Genomic DNA, 24,701 nt, shown 5'->3' on the forward strand with positions numbered 1-24,701 from the left:
ATTGTCAAAAACAGCCCATATTTATGTAGCAGAAGCATTCTACTGTCCAATAAATAACTAAAAGTTTACATTTTAACAATTTTGTAAAACTGCTATATTTTGGGGCCAAAAAGGGGTCTTACTGAACCTACTCCTTTAATACTTTGAACACATTTAAGGTAGCACAATACAAAGATTTTTATACTTCAAATCACTAGCCTTTGAAATGCTGTAACTTTCTTATGAACGCATAGAAAATAATAAAAGAGGTATATATAGATAGATAAAAGATTAATCTTTAAAATGAATGCAATATTTTTATTATGCAATCATTATGTAATCAATTATTATGTAATTAGTGACAAAATCTGGGTAAGTTCATTTGAATGAATTTAGCTCCATCATCTCTTTAACTTATACAGAAAATTTTAACGAAATCTTAATCAACACATCATGGGCTTCAAAAGGGTGTCTCAGATTGTCTCTATGGCATTCCATTCTCTCAAAAATCTCTAATTAGTGTAAACATCCTAACCACATAAAAGAAGATAATGTTTAATTATCTTGTAAAATTTGTTCCATATATTCTCTCTGAAATCTGAGACACCCTTTTGTAGATAATGGCTATAGGAACAACATAAAATAAAATCAACCCACTAGGGATACCTATGCAGAAGCTAATTTCTAAAATCTTTGTATTGTGCTACCTTAATAGCTCCATAGTTTTTACACATTTATTCTGTGTTCCCCTACTTTCTAAATTAACACAAATGGTTCAGCTCAGTCATTTGTTTATCATAGAAATGTGTCAAATATCAATACACAGGGATTTTTTGTTTACACATGACTTTTGAGTTCCTCATTTCAAGGCGCATTAGGGATATTGTCCCATCTATCATATTTCGGTCCATATTTCAAGTCCTTTTTTGATTAATATTTCATTAAATGTATATATCCTTTGTATTTTGAGTATCATTCATCATTTTAAAAAACAAATTGTGAAATATTTTTTCAGATTGCAAAGAATTTCACTTTAGCAGTCACTAACAGAAATGAGAAACCAGAAACTGTAAAAATTTTGGAAACTGAAAAAGTGAAAAAGATGGAAATTCCAGAATGCACACTAATTGATGATGTTGTAGGCACTTTAATGACATCTGATCCTGACCAGTCAGATAAACTGACCTTCAGCTTAATAGAAACAGGAAGTGACATTTTTAAACTGTCATCTGCATCACCAGATTGCAAACAGGTTGAAAATTTAGATCAGAATAACCTTTATATGAAGTGATGTATTAACAATATAAAGATATCTTTGTTAGCACTCTTACTCTTCCATTTTGATAACATTTATGTGGTTTAAGAAAATATGTAAATTATAAAGAGTAGTATCCTGTGACCATTTACGATCCCAACAAACATCATACATGTGACAGAGTTGTCAAGCCACAACTGGAGATTTGGAAATTTTCAGCTAGAGTTTGGGTCTCATAACTGGAGATTTATTATCGACCTTTTATTGACGTACACAATGTTTTTTGTGTGTGTTTAAACTGCATATCTTCCTTTTTTTTTGGTTAAAAGAACAATAATTCCATACCTTTCAACACCTACATATCCATTTTTACTTGATAAAAATAGAAGATAAGGGGGTTTTCAAAAATTTATTCATTATGTATAATTCAAGATAAAGTGATCAGCCATCATACATAGTTGGCAAAAAGTATCTCTGATTAAGCTAAATTGTCAACTTTGGTACCACTACTGAACATGCTTGTAACAGAAGGTGTTAAATTGATAGATATGTAGGCTTGCTGGTTGGTAGCTGTCTCCATAAGTTTGGTCAAGTCATTAGGGCCACCATAGTCAGCTTTGCATGAAGTGTAGTAAGCATGGTCTTGACGCTTGGTACTGGATCTGCACCATTGTTAACAACTATTATAGTGAAACAAAGTATCTGAAGTTGAAAAAAAAAAAAAAAAGGATCTGCACCATTTGAAATCAAATCTAAAAGAGTTGAATTGGGCTAGATACTTGGTCTTCTTTTATTTGCTGCTGGGATTTGGTGATAAAAAAACAGTTTGCATTTTGTCAAATTCTGAAATTTCAGAATAGTCCAAGACAACTATACTTATATAGGTATTCCATTGGCTTGGATAGAAAACTAGCCATAAATATCATATTTGAGTTGATTTCATTTGTCTTTGAGGTTCAGTAAATGTTCCAAATTTTTAACAGCATCACATAGTGAGTTACACCGTTGTTTTAAATACAACTTGTACAATTAGTCAATTTAATCCTTTGTCAGTATTTCACTTTTAATCAACCAGGCTTGTGTCTTAAACTAGCTAGTTGTCACCTAGGAATTGCCTATTATCTTTAATTTATTGCTGTATAAACAGTTTAATCCTAAACATCTCAGGCTGATTTTACCTATTTTATGACCTCATGTTATGTTTTGACACAACAGGAAATTTCCGTTTTTCTCGGACTTTTCCCATATCAATTTCGAGTTTCTCAGACTTTTTCTCTGTCCCTATCAATTTTGTAAACAAAAATGTGTATTGAAAATTTTACGAGGTTGACATTTTCAAAAGCGGGAGATTTCAAATTTTAACGGGATGGACGGAAGAGGGTCTGAAAAGCGGGAGATTTTGACGGATGCATAGGTTAAGATATGGCGCGGAAATACTAATCAGAAGTCGATGATGGTAATGTTGTGTACGGTTTACAGTTATGTTCCTAAAGTAAGATGTGGATATGGGGTGTAAAAAACTGCACTGGGTATATTAAATCTATATCAAGAAATCACATGTATGAAACATAGAATGTACTTAACAGATTGTTTTTTGTTTTGTTTACAGTCAACAGAAGTTCCATATACCACCCAGTGTAGTACTGATGTTTTATTGAACAAGATTGTTAATTATGAAGATCCAGATCATAGATCTCATAGACTTGTTGTCATGGTAAAGGATCATCTTGGTCTTCAAATTCAGCAGGAGTTTGTTTTTAATATAGTCAACTGTAATGAGCCTCCATATGTAAGTTTATACAAATGTAAAGCTTAAACATGGGCAATTCAGACCAGTATCTTGTTAGCTAGGAGGTTAAACCATGTTGAATAAAATCAAAGATCAAATTATGAAATATGTACAAGGTAAGATCCTATACTGACCAACTTTAAAAACGCAACACTCATTTTGTGGATTTTTTTTACCAAATTATGTTTGATCCTCATACAACTACTATTCTTGCTTATCATACTTCTTTCTCTTTCGAAAAAATCAACATTTGAATGACTTGTGGTTATTGAACATACCGCATTATTTAGATCGCCTGAATTTCAAAAAGCGAAATTTCAAACCAATAAAAGATTTTTTTTCAATTTTATTGCTTTGGGAAACAGTTCTTTCAATCCTTAGCCACACTTAAATCAGTGAAAAAATGTTGCATCTTCATATTGCAAAGACTGAGGAATAAAAAACTGAATCAATCCATTAGATTACTGCAAACAGGAAAATGTGAACGTGCTGCAACCAGACAATTTGACGTCATAAATTTGTCTTATTGTCCTTCCAAGAATGATACTGGTAGACGGGATTTGTTGAAGACCATCAATGACCAGATCAACATGTAGTAACAATGCAATGTCAATGGAATTTGATTACGCAACATCATTTGCAAGACAGGTCTACAGCCGCAACCTCAATTTCTAATCAAATTGCTGAATGCCATTTTGCACAGATTTATGCCATAAAATGTTTCCCATTAACTGAACTGCCAAAGAATCAACTGCAGAAAAACATTTAAAGCCCTAAAGTTTCAACTGCATGATTGCCAAATCCCATTGTAATGGGTGGAACAACGACAAAATCAGAAGGTGCAAAACAGAATCCAAAATGTGACAATAAGAATTGGTTGACCTTTCTGACAATCATTTTTAGCTCACCTGGCCCGAAGGGCCAAGTGAGCTTTTCCCATCACTTGGCGTCCAGCGTCCGTCGTCTGTCTTCCGTTGTTAACTTTTACAAAAATCTTCTCCTCTGAAACTACTGGGCCAAATGAAACCAAACTTGGCCACAATCATCTTTGGGGTATTGAGTTTTAAAAATGTGTCCGGTGACCCGGCCATCCAACCAAGATGGCCTCCATGGCTAAAAATAGAACATAGGGGTAAAATGCAGTTTTTGGCTTATAATTCAAAAACCAAAGCATTTAAAGCAAATCTGACACAGGTAAAATGGTTTATCAGGTCAAGATCTATCTGCTCTGAAATTTTCAGATAAATCGGTCAACCCGTTGTTGGGTTGCTGCCCCTGAATTGGTAATTTTAAGGAAATTTTGCTGTTTTTGGTTATTATCTTGAATATTATTATAGATAGAGATAAACTGTAAACAGCAATAATGTTCAGTAAAGTAAGATTTACAAATAAGTCAACATGACTGAAATGGTCAATTGACCCCCTAAGGATTTATTGTCCTTTATAGTCAATTTTTAACAATTTTCATAAAATTTGTAAATTTTTGCTAACATTTTCCACTGAAACTATTGGGCCAAGTTCATTAAAGATAGAGATAATTGTAAGCAGCAAGAATGTTCAGTAAAGTAAGATTTACAAACACATCACCATCACCAAAACACAATTTTGTCATGAATCCATCTGCTTCCTTTGTTTAATATTCACATAAACCAAGGTGAGTGACACAGGCTCTTTAGAGCCTCTAGTTGAGTTTGTTACAGTCAGTCATTGCTTTTGAAGGTGACACGTTCCTTGGTAAGGGAAAACCAAGGTTTCAGTGTAATCCTCAATATTTAAATTTTGAAAATGACAAAAGTCAATTCAACTTTCGAACTGGAATTTGTTTTAAACATTGAAGTAATGAAAGAACTTTCTGTTCATTAGTTTGTTTACAAAAAATTGTATATTTGAAAATAGGAATTAAAAAGAATAATATAGTGTTGCATTTCTAAAGTCGGTCAGTATATGTGGTTTTATAGGGATTCCAATTGATAAAGTGTCTGATCTGTTGATTTCTTGCCAACTACAAGTCATGATTCTTCTATCTAGCTAGCACATTTGTTGACATTCTTTCAGCAACTACAAGACATAGCCTCTGATGATATCAACTTACACCAGATGTATCTGTAATGCCATGCACCTATGTAAGGCATCCCAAATAAATTTTCAAAAATTCAAATAAGAAATATCAAGATAAAGTGAATAGCTATCTGAATTAAAAATACAGAATGGCTTTTCAAATTGTTTGTTTGATCAAGATTTTCTTTGCAGCATTTTCTTAAATTTATAAAAAAAAAAAAATTAATAATGACTTTTCAAAATTAAAAAAAAAACAAAGAGTAGTAATAGTGTAAAAAATTTGTTTTATTTTAGGACATTGAACTTGACGGAGAAGTAACCAGCATACCAGAAAATTCACCAAGCTTTGAAATTGGTCAACTTGAATCACTTGATGATGATGAGGATGACCAACACATTTACCAAGTTATCACATTCTGGGAACTCTTCACAGTGAAGGAGGGAATGTTGATTGCTCAGTTTCCTGTTGACTATGAAAAGAAGCAGAGTTATGATGTGACCATTAAATCAAAGGACAATGGAGTTCCATCTCAGTATTTCATAAAAACTTTCAACTTTAACGTGATAGATGTGAATGAGGCACCCTCAGCTATTGAGTTATCATCATATGATGTATGTAATCTATTACTATATACGTTATTCTTTATCATTAATGATCAACCTTATGTTTCCAGATAAGATTCAGTTTATTAGAAACAATAATTAAATCATAGATTAACAATAATTATGTCTTGTATAGAATAATTGGAAGGTGTTTTTGTAAGCCTGAGCTTGACCTCATTTCGATGGTTCAATGGTCTTGTTTTTAGTGGAAGAAGACGTCAAGTCTTCTGAAGACTTAAGGGGCTGACCATTGGCATTGAGTCTCCGTATGCCGCATTCATTTCGTGTATTACAATTTCAAAACAACTTAGATTCCTGACACCGATTTTTACACATGATTAGGCATCTGAATCATTTAATTTGTAAATTATGATTGTAAAACAATCACTATCGTAAATATGACCCTTTTATTTATGTAAATTATTAGATTTCATCTCATCCACATGAACTTTATTTGTTTACTTGTAACAGGATGTTTTAACTGTAGATATTTGTATTACGCATGCGTGAATTTGGTATCGGGACAACTCGCCCTGTTTACAAGTTCGCCCTTGAAGTTACGAATTTGCAATCCTGCAGACAAGAAGATTTTGTTTTTATATAAATAAAAAGGATATATAAAGTGTTGTCTTTATTCATGGTTTTCCTTTGTCATGTGAATTAGATGCCCTTCGTAACATACATGTGAACCTCCCGTTTAGGAGAAAAAACTCCCGTGTATGAAATTTTTCAGACGCCATATTTGATCATTTCTTACTACTGTACGGGTGTAATTGACACCTGTGTTAAATTTTACCTGAACATCAAAGAAGATGTATAATTATATGGCTTCACTTGACAGCTTGGGTGTCAAACATACTGGTAATCAACGATGTTTACCTCCGGCTAACTGCCGTTGTGTTATCAAAACGATGTGTATTGGGAATATTGAAATACTTTTTTGTTACTTCCCTTTGTTTTATCCTGTTTTCAGTTATTTTGCTTTTAAAAATGTAAATTGTAAAAAGACTATAAATGATTAATATTTTAATCAAATAATCATAAAAGGATGTTGATTAAATGAATTTAAATGATTTTGGACAAATAAAAAAATTAAAATTTATAAATTATTTTAGCAATCTAGACCTCCTTTCAAGGATTAAATTGAAGTTTATATCATAATTTTGTTTACAACAGAATGTTGTTTTAATTAATTTACGATGTTGCAAATATACATGTGGAGCTTATTTCTTTCTTATTTGTCTATACATTTACAAATGATAAGGAGATGAAGACATGAACAAAAATATATACAGATAAGATATATAATATAATGATTCATTTGCTAGCAGTGAACAATCATTTGTCAAAAACAAAACAAAACAAAACAAGAAACAGATTCTTCTTATTATTTTATTTTATTCAAATAGAGAGGCAATAATGGAACTATAAACATTACAATTTGATGGAAATTTGAAGAAAAAACACAATTTCTACATCATTTGGTTACATTTATGACAAAATTTATGTCGATAAAAAAACATGATGTTTTGACCATTCAGTACTTAACCCTTTCCTCCATAATGACGCTTTTTGACGCCACCCCCTTTACTCCATAATGACGCCTTTTGACGCCTGTGTAGTACCTCAGTTGAAACACTTTGACTACAAAGTGTCTGCAGTAGACTCAATAAAATTTGTATCCAATATGAAAAGGAATATCATAGGAATGATCAGGAATATTCTACTTAAATTTATTTAATGAAATATTTGTTTTTTGCAATGCATTTTAATACTTTAAAGCCTATTTTCAGCATTTTATTGAAAAATTCTATTTTGTGTTCATTTTTTACAGTGGGTTGTGAGTGTTGTTCCCAACCTGTTAAAGGTCCATCTTTGTGCATAATTCAAAATTGGAAATTTCAACAAGCATCTAATATTCTTAATCTGGAAAATAAACCCTGGTCTGCTAGCTTCATGTATATTTTTTCTACCGATTTAATATATAACTAGAATCATGCAAACAGACTTAAGGAAAAGGCATGTAAGTTCATCATACAAATATGACACTTTTTCTAGACAATCCAGATCTTGCAAAATACGTCGCTAAAAATTGTAACCTTTAAAATTGTTGTGCAGTAAAAACCCATATGGGAACTTTCAAAAGTTGGCAGGTATGTAACAAGTCTTACTATTTTTATGCTCCATTTATGGGCAATATGTTTTCTAGTCTGTCCGTCCGTCCTGCTTCTGGTTATAAAGTTTATGGTCGAGGTAGTTTTTGATGAAGTTGAAATCCAATCAACTTGAAACTTAGTACACATGTGTTCCTCTTGATATGATCTTCTTAATTACTGCCAAATTAAAGATTTTACCTAATTTTCATAGTCAACTGAACATAGAAAATGATTGTACGGATGGGAAATCCATGTACTTATGACCTTTTCTTGTTTGAAGAAAAAAAATACATTTTAACGATAATGGAACAAAGCAGCCTGGGTAAGTGGGGCTGCTTTTATGGTAATTCAAGTTACCTTTTATTCACCTTCTTCCACTTCAGAGCTATCAGCTCTTTGATTGAAGATAAGGTCCTTCCTATATCTGTTTTTTGGAAAGATTACTCACTGTGATAAAAGTCCTATGACGTTGACCTCATTTTTACAGACAAGTTTTTGTGATACCAGCAGTATACAGCCAACTTATTTTTAAGTTAATCTTTAGTAAAAACTCAATTAACAATTATAACCAGGCTTTTATCCATGCAATGGCAGTTCATTAAATAAGTGTTGATTATTCTGCAAATCACAAAGAAATATTTCAGAAGTAGTTTTGTTTTCTGAATGGCATTTAAAGAAGAGTAATGATATATTTTTTTTAGGTAAGCAACGATGCAGCTATAGGTGATGCTGTTGGCATAGTTACAGTCACTGACCCAGACAATAGTGGAATAACCCATGGACAGACCCACAACTGTACTGTAGGGGAAGAAGGTGTTGGTGTATTTATTGTCAACAATCCTAACTTGTTACTGAAGGTACACTTCTAATGCATTCTAAGTAATATTTTTCAAAAGTTTACATCAAAATGTGTGATTGTAAACATAATAAACAATTGATATGCAACTAATGATGGGATATTACACTCATTTTAGGTACAAATCCTAACATTACCAATAGCTCTCTCAAATGGGAATTTACTACTGTTAGTTAAACAGATCTTGGAATAAGCGATATGAGCATATATTTGATAAAATAATTATAATTTGAGTGATGCAAAGCAACAGTTTACGAATTTGATTTTATATTTCAGTATGTATTTGATAATTAAATTGACATATCTGGTGGAGAATTGGCAATCATACCACATCTTCTTATTTTTATGCCCCATTTATAAGCATTATGTTTTCTGGTCTGTCCGTCTGTCTGTCCGTCCGTTCATCCTGCTTCAGGTTTAAGTTTTTGGTCGAGGTAGTTTTTGATGAAGTTGAAGTCCAATCAATTTGAAACTTAATACACATGTTCCCTATGATATGATATTTCTAATTGTAATGCCAAATTAGAGATTTCCCCCAATTTTCACGTTCCACTGAACATAGAAAATGATAGTGTGGATGGGGCATTCGTGTACTGGGGACACATTCTTGTTATATAAATAAATTGAATAGTTTCATTTGCAAACCCAACTGTGTGTGGCTAGGAAAAGTTTTATAAACACTTTTAATTAATCAATTTATACTATATACCTCCAGGTTAATGGATCTATACCACTAGATAAGAACCAGATGAACATTAGTATCACATGTCAGGATTCTGGGGAACCACCATTATCTAAAACTGTTCTGGTAAACATACAAATCAAAGAAACTATTGAAGTTCCAAAGATCATTGTTCTACAAGATCAGAAGACTGTACCGGAAAATGAGGAGACTTTTACAGTTGGTCAAGTACTAATTGTCCATCAACTGACAATGGACTCATTAACAGGGGTAAATATTTTGGTAAAGTAGATGAAGATAGACGTCTGCTCAATTTGTTGGTAAAGTAAAAGTAGAAGGTTCACTTTTGTGACTAAATGGTTGTTGAAAGTTAATATAGATGAATGGATCTACTAACAATTATATATTTGTAACTATCTAAATATAGGGTTTTTAAAAATGGAAATATAAGTTATGGTCTGAGTTTTACTTAGCTGTTATCAAAATGACTCGATAAAGAAATTTGTTGTGTGAAATCAACAGAGCACAATAATTTCCTCAAATATTTCTTTGTCTTGCCTGCTAGGAAATTGAATTAAGCCATACAGAAGTATTGCTAATCTGGCAGCAACAGTGTTACCGTTGACAAATAGCTTTACTTTTATATGGCCTTGTCATTGATGTCATGCCTTAATATTCTGTCTAAAGTTACGATAAGGTATATCCATCAATAACTTCTTCCTAGTTAAGTGTGATCATCAATAACAACATCATTTCTAGTAGCTATATTTTAATCTAATTGACAGTTTAAAGTTATAAATCTTGTTCCAGCCCTTTGTATATCTACTGTCAGACCAAGATATGCCATTCAAACTGGATGGTGATTTACTGAAGATAAAAGAACCTTTAAACTATGAGGAACAATCAGAGTGGGAGGTGACTGTAACAGCATCGGGCACTTACAATGAGAAACCTTTTAATCTTACAGAATCATTCAAGGTATGAATGTCAACATATTAAGATTTGTTTGCCAATATTATAGTTATATTCAGGACATGAAACAAGTTATATGTAATATGAAGTATATATTAATTATCATGCCCAACTCCTAATTCACCTTGTTCAACTGTTTATCCTTTCACATACTTGTTTTTTGTGTCCAATGAATATTTCTGTCAGTATTTCTAAACAACATGATTTTATCAGCAGACTGACAGTGATGAAGTATTTCTTGTGAACAATTTTATAATCTGTTAGACTGTAAATATTAAAACCTGTATGCTGATACTATGAATTTGAAACTTCTTTATTTTAATTTTGATGACATCAGAATAAAGAGAGGGGCTATAGGACTTAAAGATTTTGTTGAGAAATTAAAGCATCCCCCAATTAATGACTTTAAGAAAATACCTTAATATGACACCACTTATTTGTATACCAACATACATTTGGTTTATAGATACAAGTTTCTGATGTAAATGAGAAACCAATCAAAATCAGGGTTTATGGAGGAGGCTACTTACAGGAAAACAGTCAAACTGGGACTGTTATAGGGGACCTTAATACTGAAGACCATGAAAAGGATCAAACTTATAGTTACTCATTATTAGCTGTAGCTAAAGGGTGAGCACTGCGTAATGAATGACTTTACTCATTTATAAAAAATAGAAATAAGAAAAAATAATAGTAAGTTATGGTTAAGACTTTCATTTTAAAATATATTGATTGATTAATTAAAATCATCATATTAAAAAGAAAAGTAATGTGATAACTTCATTCCTTATTTGTCAAACTAAATTACAGACAGTGAGTCATAAGTTAATTGCAGTAAAATTTTATCAAATATGAAGAGTTTTGATGTAGAGAATAATGGTACAGCAACAAATGACACACAAAATTCAAAGGACATCTAGAGTAAAATCACAAAAATACCGAACTCAGAGGAAAATCAATTCGGAAAGTCCATAATTACATGACAAAATCAAATAACAAAATGCATCAAAAACGAATGGACAAGAACTGTCATATTCCTGACTTGGTACAGGCATTTTCAAATGTAGAAAATGGTGGATTGAACCTGGTTTTATAGCTAGCTAAACCTCTCACTTGTATAACAGTCGTATCACATTCCATTATATTGTTACCGATGCTTGAACAAAACAAACGGACACAATAGTCAAAAATGTCAAAAATAGAGGTCATCATTTAGTCTTCAATACTGACAAACGTTTTTATGGTATATCAAGCTCTCAATCATCCTGAAACAAAACAAGTATCATATTTACAACATGTACAGACATACCAATTGACGATGGTATCCATTATATGAAATATTGTGAGCAATGATAATACTTAACTATGCTTAACTTACTTATATTTGTACTACAAAAGAATTAACGTAATAATTTCTAATGGAAACACATTACCAGTCAGACATACCAGCATTGTATTCATTTCTATTTTTCAGTTTAGATATTTCCAAATCAGACCCATATATAGAAGATGCTTTTGTATTAGATGGCAGAACATTAAAGATAGGCAGTAGAGCAGAAGTTATAAACTTTGAGGAAAGCAGTGTTTTCACAATACAAGTGAAATCTACCGATTCTGGAGAACCCAGTCTCTCCGTCACGGACACCATTAATATTGTTATAAAGGATGTCAATGATCCACCAACTGATATACATTTGGACAGTTCAGTGGTAAGTTTGAGATTATGTTTAATACTAAAATTCAACAGTTTACAGTTGCTTACTATCTAGTATTTTATTTTACAATGATCTTATCTTAACTTGTAAAATAGATTAACACATGAAGTTAATTATTCTCACTAACATTCAGAAGGAAATTTTAAAGTCTGGTCTTGAGAGTTTGTATGACCAAGTTGAAAACTTAAAAATGAAGTACAGGATATACATGATTCTCTGTATCAGTATTTCAATACTAGAACAGGTACAATTAAAATTCTCTCTTTTATATATATACTATATAAACTCTTACAGATAGCTGATAACAGTCCAGTAGACACAATAGTTGGTAATGTTATTGTACAAGATGAGATATAGCTGAAGTCTGTCTGTCTGTCTGTTTCTCCTTTATATATATACTATGTTAACTCTTACAGATAGCTGAGAACAGTCCATTAGACACAATAGTTGGTAATGTTATTGTACAAGATGAGGACAAGAACCAGAAACACAAATGTGATGTACAGAACTCTGTTGTTGTACCTTTTGATGTAATGTATTTATAATATCTGTAATCTATTTATAGTATCAGTAATCTATTTATAGCATCTGTTATCTATATATAGTATCTGTATTCTATTTATAGTATTTTTGATTTATTTATAGTATCTTTAGTCTTCTTATATTATACAACATGTATTGTATTTAGAGAATGTAGTCTATTTTTAGCATTGGTATCAGTTATTTATATCTATCAACAATATATATGTCTTTGTTGGGAGGCATCCAACTTTTAAAACATGGATGCATTGACATAGTTACATGTATATAACTCGCATAAATCAGTTGCACATAAGTTATTTTAGAAGTTAAGTTCAATGGTTATACACAAATATTATTGTTATGACATCCCATCACTGTACAGTACCATTTTTCCTCATCTTTGATATTTTATTTATCAGTAGTGCTTCTTTGACAGTTGTAAATGGAGAAGCATTGTTACAATTTCTCAATCATTTACAAAAACAGTGTGCTAATTATATTGAGTCATAGTTGGTTATTATGAAAGTAACATTTTGAAGCTTTTTGACTTTTGTTTTATAGATAACAGATGATCTCAAACTAGTTGTTAAGAAAGAGAAGTTGGATTATGAGGAGACAAACACATATGTTATAGATGTAAGTAAAAAAAACACATGAAGAAGACAGATTTGGGTTTTACTCATTCTTGAAGGCGGTACAGTGATCTATAGTTGTTAATTTCTGTGATATTTTGTTCTCATGTGGAGAGTTGTCTCATTGTCAGTCAAACCACATCTTATTGTTTTTAAACAAATGATATAAAACTAATATTCATATCTAACTTCATTTACATAATTTTGCTTGGCATTTGTTATAACCATTGGTTTATATTTCTTTCATATTAAGGATAAAAACGTGATTTCTAAACAAGAAACCTTATATTGGCATGATTCAATTTGTATATAAAAAAGGCATATAATAAGTAAGGGTCAAACATGAAATTTGATTTTGTTTCTTGCTATATTGTTTATTGTTAAAAATATTCAGTATATCTGATTACTTGTAATATATTTTAAATTTCCAGTTGGTATTTCTAGGCCTACAGCTTAGCAATTCCACCTCCCTGCACTAAATAGGGTTTAGATTAATTTATTTTCTGTGTTTCAGGTAATTTGCAGAGATGCTGGGTTGGACGGATCACATTTGTCATACCAGAAAGCACTTATTGTTAACGTAACAGATATCAATGAGCCACCGACTGATATAGAAATAACCAATCTTGATGTATCAGAATCACAGCTCTCTGGTGAAGTTGTCAGCAAAGTCAGTGCTAGGGACCCTGAATCACAACAGGTAGTTGATCTTAGGCAATTTTTTTCCAGTTTCATGTTCCAGCCTGCCTTGTGACAAATAGTATGGGGACATTAATTTTTCCTAAAAATTTGATATATATCATATAAAGTCATAATTTTTTATAAAAATAATTTTGAATCCTTTATTTAAAATTGTTACCATTGAGAGTAAAAAATTGTTCCCAAGTCAGCTCAATTATCACCAAATTATTTACAAATGCCATACATGGCTGTACAAAGCAGTATTTTAAATGAATATATGTTTTGAGTATAAATTTTACCTCATTGCTAGCTATATAGATAACTTTATCACTGAGACCTCATATTTCATCATCTTCATTTTGTTTATTAAATAGAAATAAAACCAATTCTTTTTTTTAGCTAACATTTAGTGTGGAAGGGTCAACTCTGTTTAAAATTGAAGGAGAAAATACAATAGTGACCAGTGGTCAGTTAGACTTTGAGGAGACATCTGAATACACCATAACAATTAAAGTCACTGATGAAGAAGGACTGTTTTCAACAAAAGAATTTGTTTTTAAGGTTTGAAATTTGTTTGTTCATTGCATTACAATTTTGAATTGATACCAACATCAAACTTGATATTTATTACACCATTATGATTTAGACATCAGTCGCCCTATGTCCCTTTGGGACAAAGTGGATTAAGTCAAGTAAGTCATGATTTAATCGATCTTACAAGTGTTAATTAACTTTTTATACTTTGTGTGTAATACTGTATTATGTAATTTCACATGTTTCATTTTGAAAAATAAAATAATAACAATAAAAAAACAAAAACAAAAAAACCCATCAAACTTTTTTTTTTTTTTTTTTTAACGTGGATAATATATTTTATTGCACTCTATTGCTGTTAACAATTTACTTAGTGTACAGCATTGCACTAAGTATCCCTGATATATTAGTTATTAGGTATCCAGGGAGAATATCTAATAAAAGTAAATTGATGTTACATTACAATATTATAATATTTAAATGATTTCATGTTTACCGGAGAATTTCACTTCCGTCCGATAGTGGTTTTTAATATTAGATAAATATTAAAAATTTTGCCATCATCATCTTTGTGATTTGGATAAATTTAATTCATAATACTTCTTGACAATTTGTCTAATTTAAAAGGTAAGTTGACCATAATTTTCGTGATGTTTTGAATCATAATCATAGTTTTAACTTATTTGAAAACTGTGGTATAATTTTAGACTAACATGTAAGATCATATATCTAAACTACCCAGGTAAACATGATCATACACAACATCAGAGTGTACAACACAAAGTTGTCAAAATCAAAATAACATAAATAGTGAAAGAAGAAGTAAAGAAAAAAAAAAGTGTACATTAAACAATATTGAATAATATATTTTCATTTTTTTTAACATGTGTTAGATGTTAAAGTACATTATTGTCACCTGACATGCTCAAGTCAAACCCATCAAACTTGATAAAGAAATTTGTACTGATATATAAACATGAAACTGATATTACTTAAAAACAAACAGTATTATTTATTTACTCACATGAAACAAACCGGGATGCGGTATTCAGTACGTAGGTGAAACTGGGCGATATTTATCTAAACGCACGCAAGAACACCTGTATCGTTTTAAAAGACCCAATAAATTCAAAAGTATCATTTATCAACATCTTAAGAAGCACAGTCATCCTATTAAATATTTAACAGTTCAACCTTTAGAAGTAGTAAATAAGCAGCCTGGTGAATCTCATTCCAAGTTTGTACGATCACGAAAAATAAATGAATTAAATTGGATTAAAAAATTACAGACAGTCTACCCTCTCGGTCTTAATGATAATATCATGGGAATTGGCAATATATCAAGAACCGATTCTGTTAACATTTTGGATATAGTTTCTAAAAATGTTCGTAAAAATCGTTCTCATGGACGCAGAAAAAATCGCAATCAAAGAAAATTTCGGACCAACCATACAAATATTTCGGACCTAATTTCCATTTCAAAAAACAACGGCAGACATTATCTGTTAACCAAGCTTTGTTCTTTACCTATAAATAAATTAAATAAAATTTTAGAGGATTGCAACACAATTTCATATTACAGTCCTAAGTATGAAATTGTCCAAATTATAATGGCATATTGTTATTCTAAACTGTTTCCAAAAATTGATCGCCCTGAAGATCATAAAAAACATTTTATTAAAATAAAGTATTTCAATAAAGGTTTTGATTTTGTAAATATTGCCGGTATTTTTAACGACCATTCTGTTAAAGACCAAATTCCTGGATATTTTGATAATACTAAACTCCCTCTCATTTGTTATATTTACAAGAAATCTACCCGAAAATATGTGTTTAATTATAGCCAATTGTGTAAAGATGTAAATATCACTGAAAATACACCTATGTCGTGTAATTGCAGTAATTCAGAATACACCTATGGACCAATTTCCCATGTTATAACAGGAGACCTTAACATCGTTCGCGACCGAGAGTTAAAATCATTCCTCAGTAAAGGACCTAAATATCGTCCCCCGTCAACTATTAACTGGAATGAGTGTCGTAATATCATCAACGATTCACTCCGCGCCTACTGTTTGAAATGGGCAAAACGGGAAAAAGCTGACAAAAAATCTTTGGACTCTTTTTTTAATTCAGTAATGAAGATAGTTGATATTCGAATACAACATTTTAAAGAACATTTTACCCTCAACAAAAACTATAAAAACCCTATTTCGCGTATCAAAAATAAACTAACAGAACTAGCCAAGGAATTTGTTTTTGTCCCGGCTGATAAAGCTGCTAATAATATCATTATTGTTTGACGTAAATTTTATATAGAGGTTCTGCAAAAGGAAATCACGAATTCACCAACATTCCAACTGACTTCATTTTCAGAAAACGACATCTGTAACAAACATAAACTTTTAGCTACTTCTTTACAAGCAGAACCAAACACAATGAAAGTCCCAACTATGTACTGGCTTCCGAAGCTGCACAAAAAACCTTACAAATATAGATTTATTTCATCTTCCAGCCATTGTTCAACTACTAAATTGTCTGTTTTACTTACTAGTACACTTGGTACAATAAAAAACCTGATAATAAATTGTTCAAATAAGGCCTTTGAAAATAGTGGAATTAATTACTTTTGGAGTGTCAAAAACTCGTTGGAAGTACTTGATAAATTGCATGCATATATTGGTGATTTTGAATCTGTTCAAAGTTTTGATTTTTCTACCCTATATACCACTTTGCCTCATATTCTTATTAAGAAAAAATTCACATCCCTAATTAACTGGGCATTTAAAAAGTCGGAATGCGAGTACATATGTTCAAACTCTTTTAGATCATTTTTTTAGTAGCAATAAACAAAAGAACTATGTCAATTGGACATGCTTTGATACTATTTATGCACTTGAATTTTTACTTGATAACATTTTTGTTCGCTTTGAAGATTCCGTATATCGTCAAGTTATTGGAATTCCAATGGGGACTAACTGTGCACCACTTATTGCGGACCTGTTTTTGTATTGTTATGAGTTACAATTTATGACTAAAATTAGCAAAGACCCATCAAAACAAAATTTGATACAAAAATTTAACAATACTTTTAGATATTTGGATGATATATTGGCTCTAAATAATGACGACTTCAGTATGTATACTAAAGAAATTTATCCTGTAGAACTTACTTTAAATAAAGCTAATGATAACAATGACCACTGCCCTTTCCTCGATCTTGATATCTATATCATAAACGGGAAGCTTAATACAAAAATTTATGATAAAAGAGATGATTTTTCATTTCCTATTGTTAATTATCCATTTTTAGATGGTGACGTTCCCTTGTCACCATCTTATGGTGTTTATATATCTCAACTTGTACGATTCGCTCGTGTATGTAACAATGTATTAGATTTTAGCGAGAGAAATTTATGTATTACTGAAAAATTATTACACCAGGGTTTTCGATATCACAAACTGGTCAAAACATTTACTAAATTTTATCACCGGTATAAGGAAATAATTCGTAAATATAACTCAACATGCAGACATCTTATACGTTCAGGTATTTCACATCCAAAATTTTATGGAAATATTCTTTATAAAGCACAAAAATGTCAGTATTCTCCTCAGAAACTAACAAAACCTTTAAATAGACTTATTAAAAGGGGATATAGTTACGATACTGTTGTCAGGTCATTAAAGATTGCATATTTTGGCTTTAACATTGATTCACTGATAGGGTCTTTGCATCGGAACTAAACACATTTATTTCTAAAAAAACAGTTGTTGGCATGACACGGGTTATGTTCTTCTCATATATTTTATGATAGTATGATACTAAACCCCTAACGGGAGGGATTGTACCTGATATTCATATGATGAAGACATAATCTTTCAATCAGTTTAATTGAGGTCTGGAGCTGGCATGTCAGTTAACTGCTAGTAGTCTGTTGTTATTTATGTATTATTGTCATTTTATTTATTTTCTTTTGTTACATCTTTTGACATCAGACTCGGACTTCTCTTGAACTGAATTTTAATGTGCGTATTGTTATTCTTTTACTTTTCTACATTGGCTAGAGGTATAGGGGGAGGGTTGAGATCTCATAAACATGTTTAACCCCGCCGCAATTTTGCGCCTGTCCCAAGTCAGGAGCCTCTGGCCTTTGTTAGTCTTGTATGATTTTAAATTTTAGTTTCTTGTGTATAATTCGGAGTTTTGTATGACGTCCATTATCACTGTACTATTATGCATATTTTAGGGGCCAGCTGAAGGACACCTACGGGTGCGGGAATTCTCGTTACATTGAAGACCCATTGGTTGCCTTCGGCTGTTGTTTGCTCTATGGTCGGGTGGTTGTCGCTTTGACATATTCACCATTTCCTTTCTCAATTTTATGTATATTAAAATTTTAAAATTTGCAGACTACATTTCACATCAAATAACAGTTCGTTAAAAAATTGTCACTAGCGCTTTCATGCCTTCTCGCAATCTTCAGACGACGTTTAAACGTTCTATAAAATGAACGAATCTAGTAAATATAAAAGACTGGCAAAGGAAGCACTCTTTATAAAGGTCTTTCAGCCAAAATGAAACAGATCTACTTAAACACGTTTAATTTATCTCCCCTTACCATTATTGTAATGTAACGAATGTTACCAACAGTAGTGTTGTCAAGGACATTGTTAAAATACTTCTGAAGATTGCCAGAAGGCATGAAAGGGCTAGTGACAATATTTTAACAAACTGTTATTATTTGATGTGAAATGTAGTCTGCGAATTTTAAAATTTTAATATACACATTCTGTACACCATATTTATTTACTTTTTCTAAACATGTATATATCCTGAAGAGTCCCAATGGAAGGATGAAATCGATAGAATGGAACTGTTAACTTTTTACTTATTTTATTATTTTATTTAATGAATATATATATCTGCACATGTGAAAATTATTTTTTACGCCTATATATATATATATATATTTTGAAAAATAAAATAATAACAATAAAAAAACAAAAACAAAAAAACCCATCAAACTTTTTTTTTTTTTTTTTTTAACGTGGATAATATATTTTATTGCACTCTATTGCTGTTAACAATTTACTTAGTGTACAGCATTATACAACTCGTCTAAACATCAACCCAACAATGTTAGATCTGTAAATTTGCTTTCGCAAAATTTTTGGTTCTTCCAAAATATATATATATATATATACTGATATACTGTGTCACGATATCACAGTAGCATGGGTTCGAATCCCGGCGAGGGAAGAACCAAAAATTTGCGAAAGCAAATTTACAGATCTAACATTGTTGGGTTGATGTTTAGACGAGTTGTATATACATTATGTACACAGCCATGTATCACCATCATTGATGGGGATCCGATGGATACATCTGTTGTAGGGTTGTCACTGACTCAGACGTACTTATAAATATAATTATTTTCTGTGACTGTATCTTACATTAATTTGTAGGATCCTTTACTATAGACAATTTAGCTGATCTGTAACAATAACATCTTCATGCCTTATATATCATGTACTCCAGTACGCCGCTAGATTAAAACTGACGTGGAAAGGTAACACACGGCCAGCGAAAGCTCTTTTTTAAGAGCCCAGGTGGTCGTGTGGTCTAGCGGGATGGCTGCAGTGCAGGCGATTTGGTGTCACGATATCACAGTAGCATGGGTTCGAATCCCGGCGAGGGAAGAACCAAAAATTTGCGAAAGCAAATTTACAGATCTAACATTGTTGGGTTGATGTTTAGACGAGTTGTATATATATATATATATATATATATATATATATTTAGCTGATCTGTAAAAATAACATCTCCATGCCTTATATATCATGTACTGTAGTACGACGCTAGATTAAAACTGACGTAGAAAGGTAACACCTGGCCACCGAAAGCTTCATTTTTATGAAGCCCAGGTGGTCGTGTGGTCTAGCAGGACGGCTACAGTGCAGGCAATTTGGTGTCACAATATCTCAGTAGCATGGGTTCAAATCCCGGTGAGGGAAGAACCAAAAATTTGTGAAAGCCAATTTACAGATCTAACATTGTTGGGTTGATGTTAAGATGAGTTGTATATACATAATGTACACAGCCATGTATCACCATCGCTGCTGGTGATCCGATGGATAAATCTGTTGTAGAGTTGTCACTGGTTCAGACGTACTTATAAATATAATTATTTTCTGTGACTGTATCTTACATTTATTTGTAGGATTCTTTACTATAGATAATTTAGCTGATCTGTAAAAGTAACATCTCCATGCCTTATATATCATGTACTGTAGTACGACGCTAGATTAAAACTGACATGGAAAAGTAACACCTGGCCACCGAAAGCTTCATTTTGATGAAGCCCAGGTGGTTGTGTGGTCTAGCAGGATGGCTACAGTGCAGGCAATTTGGTGTCACAATATCTCAGTAGCATGGGTTGGAATCCCGGTGAGGGAAGAACCAAAAATTTGAGAAAGCAAATTTACAGATCTAACATTGTTGGGTTGATGTTTAGACAAGTTGTATCCTATAAATTAGACACAATAAGAAACGTAATTGTGTTGTCTTCATCAATTGTAAAGGAGAAAGTCGTCAACAAAAATTAAAACACACTGACAAAATACCCTATTTTTATCTGCTACAATTCCATATCTAGATTTTTACTTAGGATCACTTAGGTTTATATGCACCAATGGTGCTTCTGTAATTTTGAGACAAATAACTCATAACAGTTTTCAGACATAAAACCTTTTAAATTTTCTTTCTACTTGTACCTTAATATTTAAAAAAAAAACATACAACTTTATATTCATGTCATTTATCATATGTTATCCTCTGAAAATAATCGCAGGTTAAAGATGAAAATGAGGCTCCAACAGGAATAAAGTTGGACAACAACCAAGTAGAAGAGAACATTGAAGGTGGAACTGTGATTGGGACATTTAGTACAGATGACCCTGACCGAGGACAGACATTTACATATACACTACTGCCTGGAGATAGTGATGGTACTGAAAAAATATTAAAATTATACTTGAAATTTTCACTAATGAAATTTTAATTTTAAAATTGAAATACTTTTTATAGTTTTTTTTTGCTATATACTACTAATTTGTTAATCATTTTATAACCTTATAAAACTACTTCCAAATATTTAATTCTTTTAATCATATATAAGTGCTGAAAGAAGAGAATTAAGAGTTAACAAAATTTTAAGTTTATTTTATCAAATATATCCCTTTACATTGTTGGCATGCTGTCATGGAGAACAAAAGCAGTCATCAATAATGTGTTTTATTGAACATAACATATAATTTAGAAGAAACATGTGATTGTTATACAGCAAAAGGTGTTATTAATTTCCTCAAGTTTTAAAGAGAGAGAATCCGTCAAATGAATATAATTTGATAAATTAGATGGATAAAACTAGCTTAACAATACTGATATTAATGAAAATGAATTCAGTTCCTTCTGACTTTTTATTCCAGGATATTTTGCCATTTCTGGAAACAAGTTAGTAGCTGGACAGTCAACATTAGATTATGAAACAAATAATGAATATAAGATGTTAGTAGAGAGCAAGGACAATGGGATACCTTCGAAATCTGTACAGGTATGTATAAAGTCTTCATGGATATAAACAAATGACAATCCAAAGGTTTATCACAATTGACAGTTTTGGAATGTAAGAGATGACAAGAGATATAACTTTGATTATCATTTTCTTTTGTTACTTAGATAATAATAATGAAATGAAAATAAACATTACGTTATTTGACAAAAATATATCAGACATGGGTACATAACAAATTAAATCTTTAGGATCATCAAATGCCATGATGCAGACACTGGAATAATAGATCTAATTAAAACACTAAACTTTTACTCTTTTTTGGATTTTCATGTTCTGTTTAAACAAGAAATGTACATATTCAGATATTACAACAAATACTAAAGTGAAATTTAAAAAGAACTACTTTTTAGCTCACCTGGCCCGAAGGGCCAAGTGAGCTTTTCTCATCACTTTGCGTCCAGCGTCATCCAGCGTCGTTTACTTTTACAAAAATCTTCTCCTCTGAAACTACTGGACCAAATTAAACCAAACTTGGCCACAATCATCATTAGGGTATCTAGTTTGAAAAAGTGGCGTGACCCAGCCAACCAACCAAGATGGCCGCCAAGGCTAAAAATAGAACATAGGGGTAAAATGTAGATTTTGGCTTATAACTCTGAAACCAAAGCATTTAGAGCAAATCTGACATGTGGTTAAATTGTTTATCAAGTGAAAATCTATCTGCCCTGAAATTTTCAAATGAATCTGACAACTGGTTGTTGTGTTGCTGCCCCCAAATTGGTAATTTTTGGGATACGATTGCTTTCAAGCAATCTGTAGACTTATACCGATGGCTCAGAGCATTGCCCTCACGTCAATCGTTTTATTCTAAACATTAAGGAACATCTCAGATTCTTATGATTGTCTTGCTTTAAAAGGTAAAAACAAACAAAGGGATTGAACTTAAACAACTTTCCTATAATGTTCTTTTCATTATCTTCATGTTTGATAATTCCCTTGACTTATATGCGTGTTTTAAACAACACGGAAAATCAGAATTAAGCAGTATTTATATTTAGTATTTTTATAAATTTAGAAACACGTCAGAGGGAATTCCCAGTTTTGATAAAATGCGAGAGTTCTCTGAATTCCGATAAATCTATTTCTGTCATTTAAGAACTGAAGTGGAGTTTTTCTAATATGTTACCGTTATGAAACTGATATTTGAGATTGTACTTCCATAAAGAAATAGAGAAGTAAACAGTAAACCTAGTAGTTATGTAAATAGTTTTAACCACATGTCATGTTAGTATTTGTTTATTTTTGGCACTTTTCTTTTGAAAATATTTATTTATTATTATCCTACACATGCGCAGCAGTTAGTAATCATCAAAAATCTGGCTCCAGGGTTTGTTTTGGAAATTATGCGCATGCGTATAGTTTTCTTGACTTCAAGGGGTTTTAGATTGAATGGTTGCTCTGGATTCTCCACTCAGTTAATTAATTTATAACTCATGGAATTTTTTTCTATGTATTTCTGCTATTGAAGGTTATTGTTGTTGCATAATTTTAAATCATATGCATCATTTAAATTTAAAAAAAAGGAATCCTTATCGTAGAACACCCCTTCAGGCGAAATGGAGTTGGATTTCGAGTTGTCTCCCTTCCGGAGTTGTCTCCCTTCCGTGAATTCTGAATAACAACACGTCGAGTATTAGCTCGTTCTGTTAATAAACGTCGTATTATATTAAAAACGATCGCATTTTAAACCGATAAATGTGTACGGAAAGGAATCAGGATCACTGACCCAAAGGAAATAAATATTTAAAGAGTTAGGAATGGGGTTCCTCCTAGAATTAACGTAGGAAAATAGGTGATAAGATACAAAGTGAAATACCTTCTCTCAGTCTGAGTCTCAGTGACTGCTGTGGAAAGTAAACTTGGAATTGATAGTACAAAAATAGAACATAGGCCTGATTACATTGTTCATACACTTTTATCCGTGATTGGCTATTTTGTAACTATTTTAATTGTGCAGTTGAATTAGTTTTGAAAATAATATTATCCAGCTACATGTATACATGTGTCAATGAAACAACGGCAATCGCATCCCTCAGAGCAATCTGCTCTTTGATTAAGGAAATTTTGCCGTTTTTATGCCCCACCTACGATAGTAGAGGGGCATTATGTTTTCTGGTCTGTGCGTCTGTTCGTTCGTCCGTCTGTCCATTCGTTCGTCCGTCCGTCCGTCTGTCCCGCTTCAGGTTAAAGTTTTTGGTCAAGGTAGTTTTTGATGAAGTTGAAGTCCAATCGACCTCAAACTTAGTATACATGTTCCCTATGATTTGATATTTTTAATTTTAATGCCAAATTAGAGGGTTTACCCCAATTTCACGGTCCACTGAACATAGAAAATGATAGTGCGAGTGTGGCATTCGTGTACTGGGGACACATTCTTGTTGGCTATTATCTTGAATTCTATTATAGATAGAGATAAACTGTAAATTGCAATAATTTTCAGCAAAGTAAGATCTACAAATAAGCCAACATGCCCACAATAGTCATTTGACCTCTTAAGGAGTTATTGCCCTTTATAGTCAATTTTTAACAATTTTCATTAGTTTTTACAAAATATTTTCCTCTGGAACTAAAGGGCCAAGTTCATTATTGATAGACAAAATTGTAAGTAGCAAGAATGTTCAGTAAAGCAA

General features: G+C 31.8%; 1 protein-coding gene across 1 annotated transcript in view; it reads left to right on the forward strand.

The window, feature by feature from the left end:
* The window catches only part of LOC139517941 (protocadherin Fat 4-like), a 99,694-nt gene that overhangs the window by 61,039 nt on the left and 13,954 nt on the right, over window positions 1-24,701 (forward strand). The window contains exons 41-54 of the mRNA XM_071309501.1: window positions 995-1,231; window positions 2,844-3,023; window positions 5,376-5,693; window positions 8,542-8,697; window positions 9,412-9,648; window positions 10,189-10,356; window positions 10,817-10,980; window positions 11,825-12,059; window positions 12,482-12,595; window positions 13,149-13,223; window positions 13,734-13,919; window positions 14,300-14,461; window positions 21,289-21,445; window positions 21,926-22,050. Coding sequence (XP_071165602.1) covers window positions 995-1,231; window positions 2,844-3,023; window positions 5,376-5,693; window positions 8,542-8,697; window positions 9,412-9,648; window positions 10,189-10,356; window positions 10,817-10,980; window positions 11,825-12,059; window positions 12,482-12,595; window positions 13,149-13,223; window positions 13,734-13,919; window positions 14,300-14,461; window positions 21,289-21,445; window positions 21,926-22,050 — 2,514 coding nt within the window. The remainder of the gene's footprint in view (window positions 1-994; window positions 1,232-2,843; window positions 3,024-5,375; window positions 5,694-8,541; window positions 8,698-9,411; window positions 9,649-10,188; window positions 10,357-10,816; window positions 10,981-11,824; window positions 12,060-12,481; window positions 12,596-13,148; window positions 13,224-13,733; window positions 13,920-14,299; window positions 14,462-21,288; window positions 21,446-21,925; window positions 22,051-24,701) is intronic.

This window comes from Mytilus edulis, chromosome 3 (assembly GCF_963676685.1).
Source record: "Mytilus edulis chromosome 3, xbMytEdul2.2, whole genome shotgun sequence".
Taxonomy (NCBI): Eukaryota; Metazoa; Mollusca; class Bivalvia; order Mytilida; family Mytilidae; genus Mytilus; species Mytilus edulis.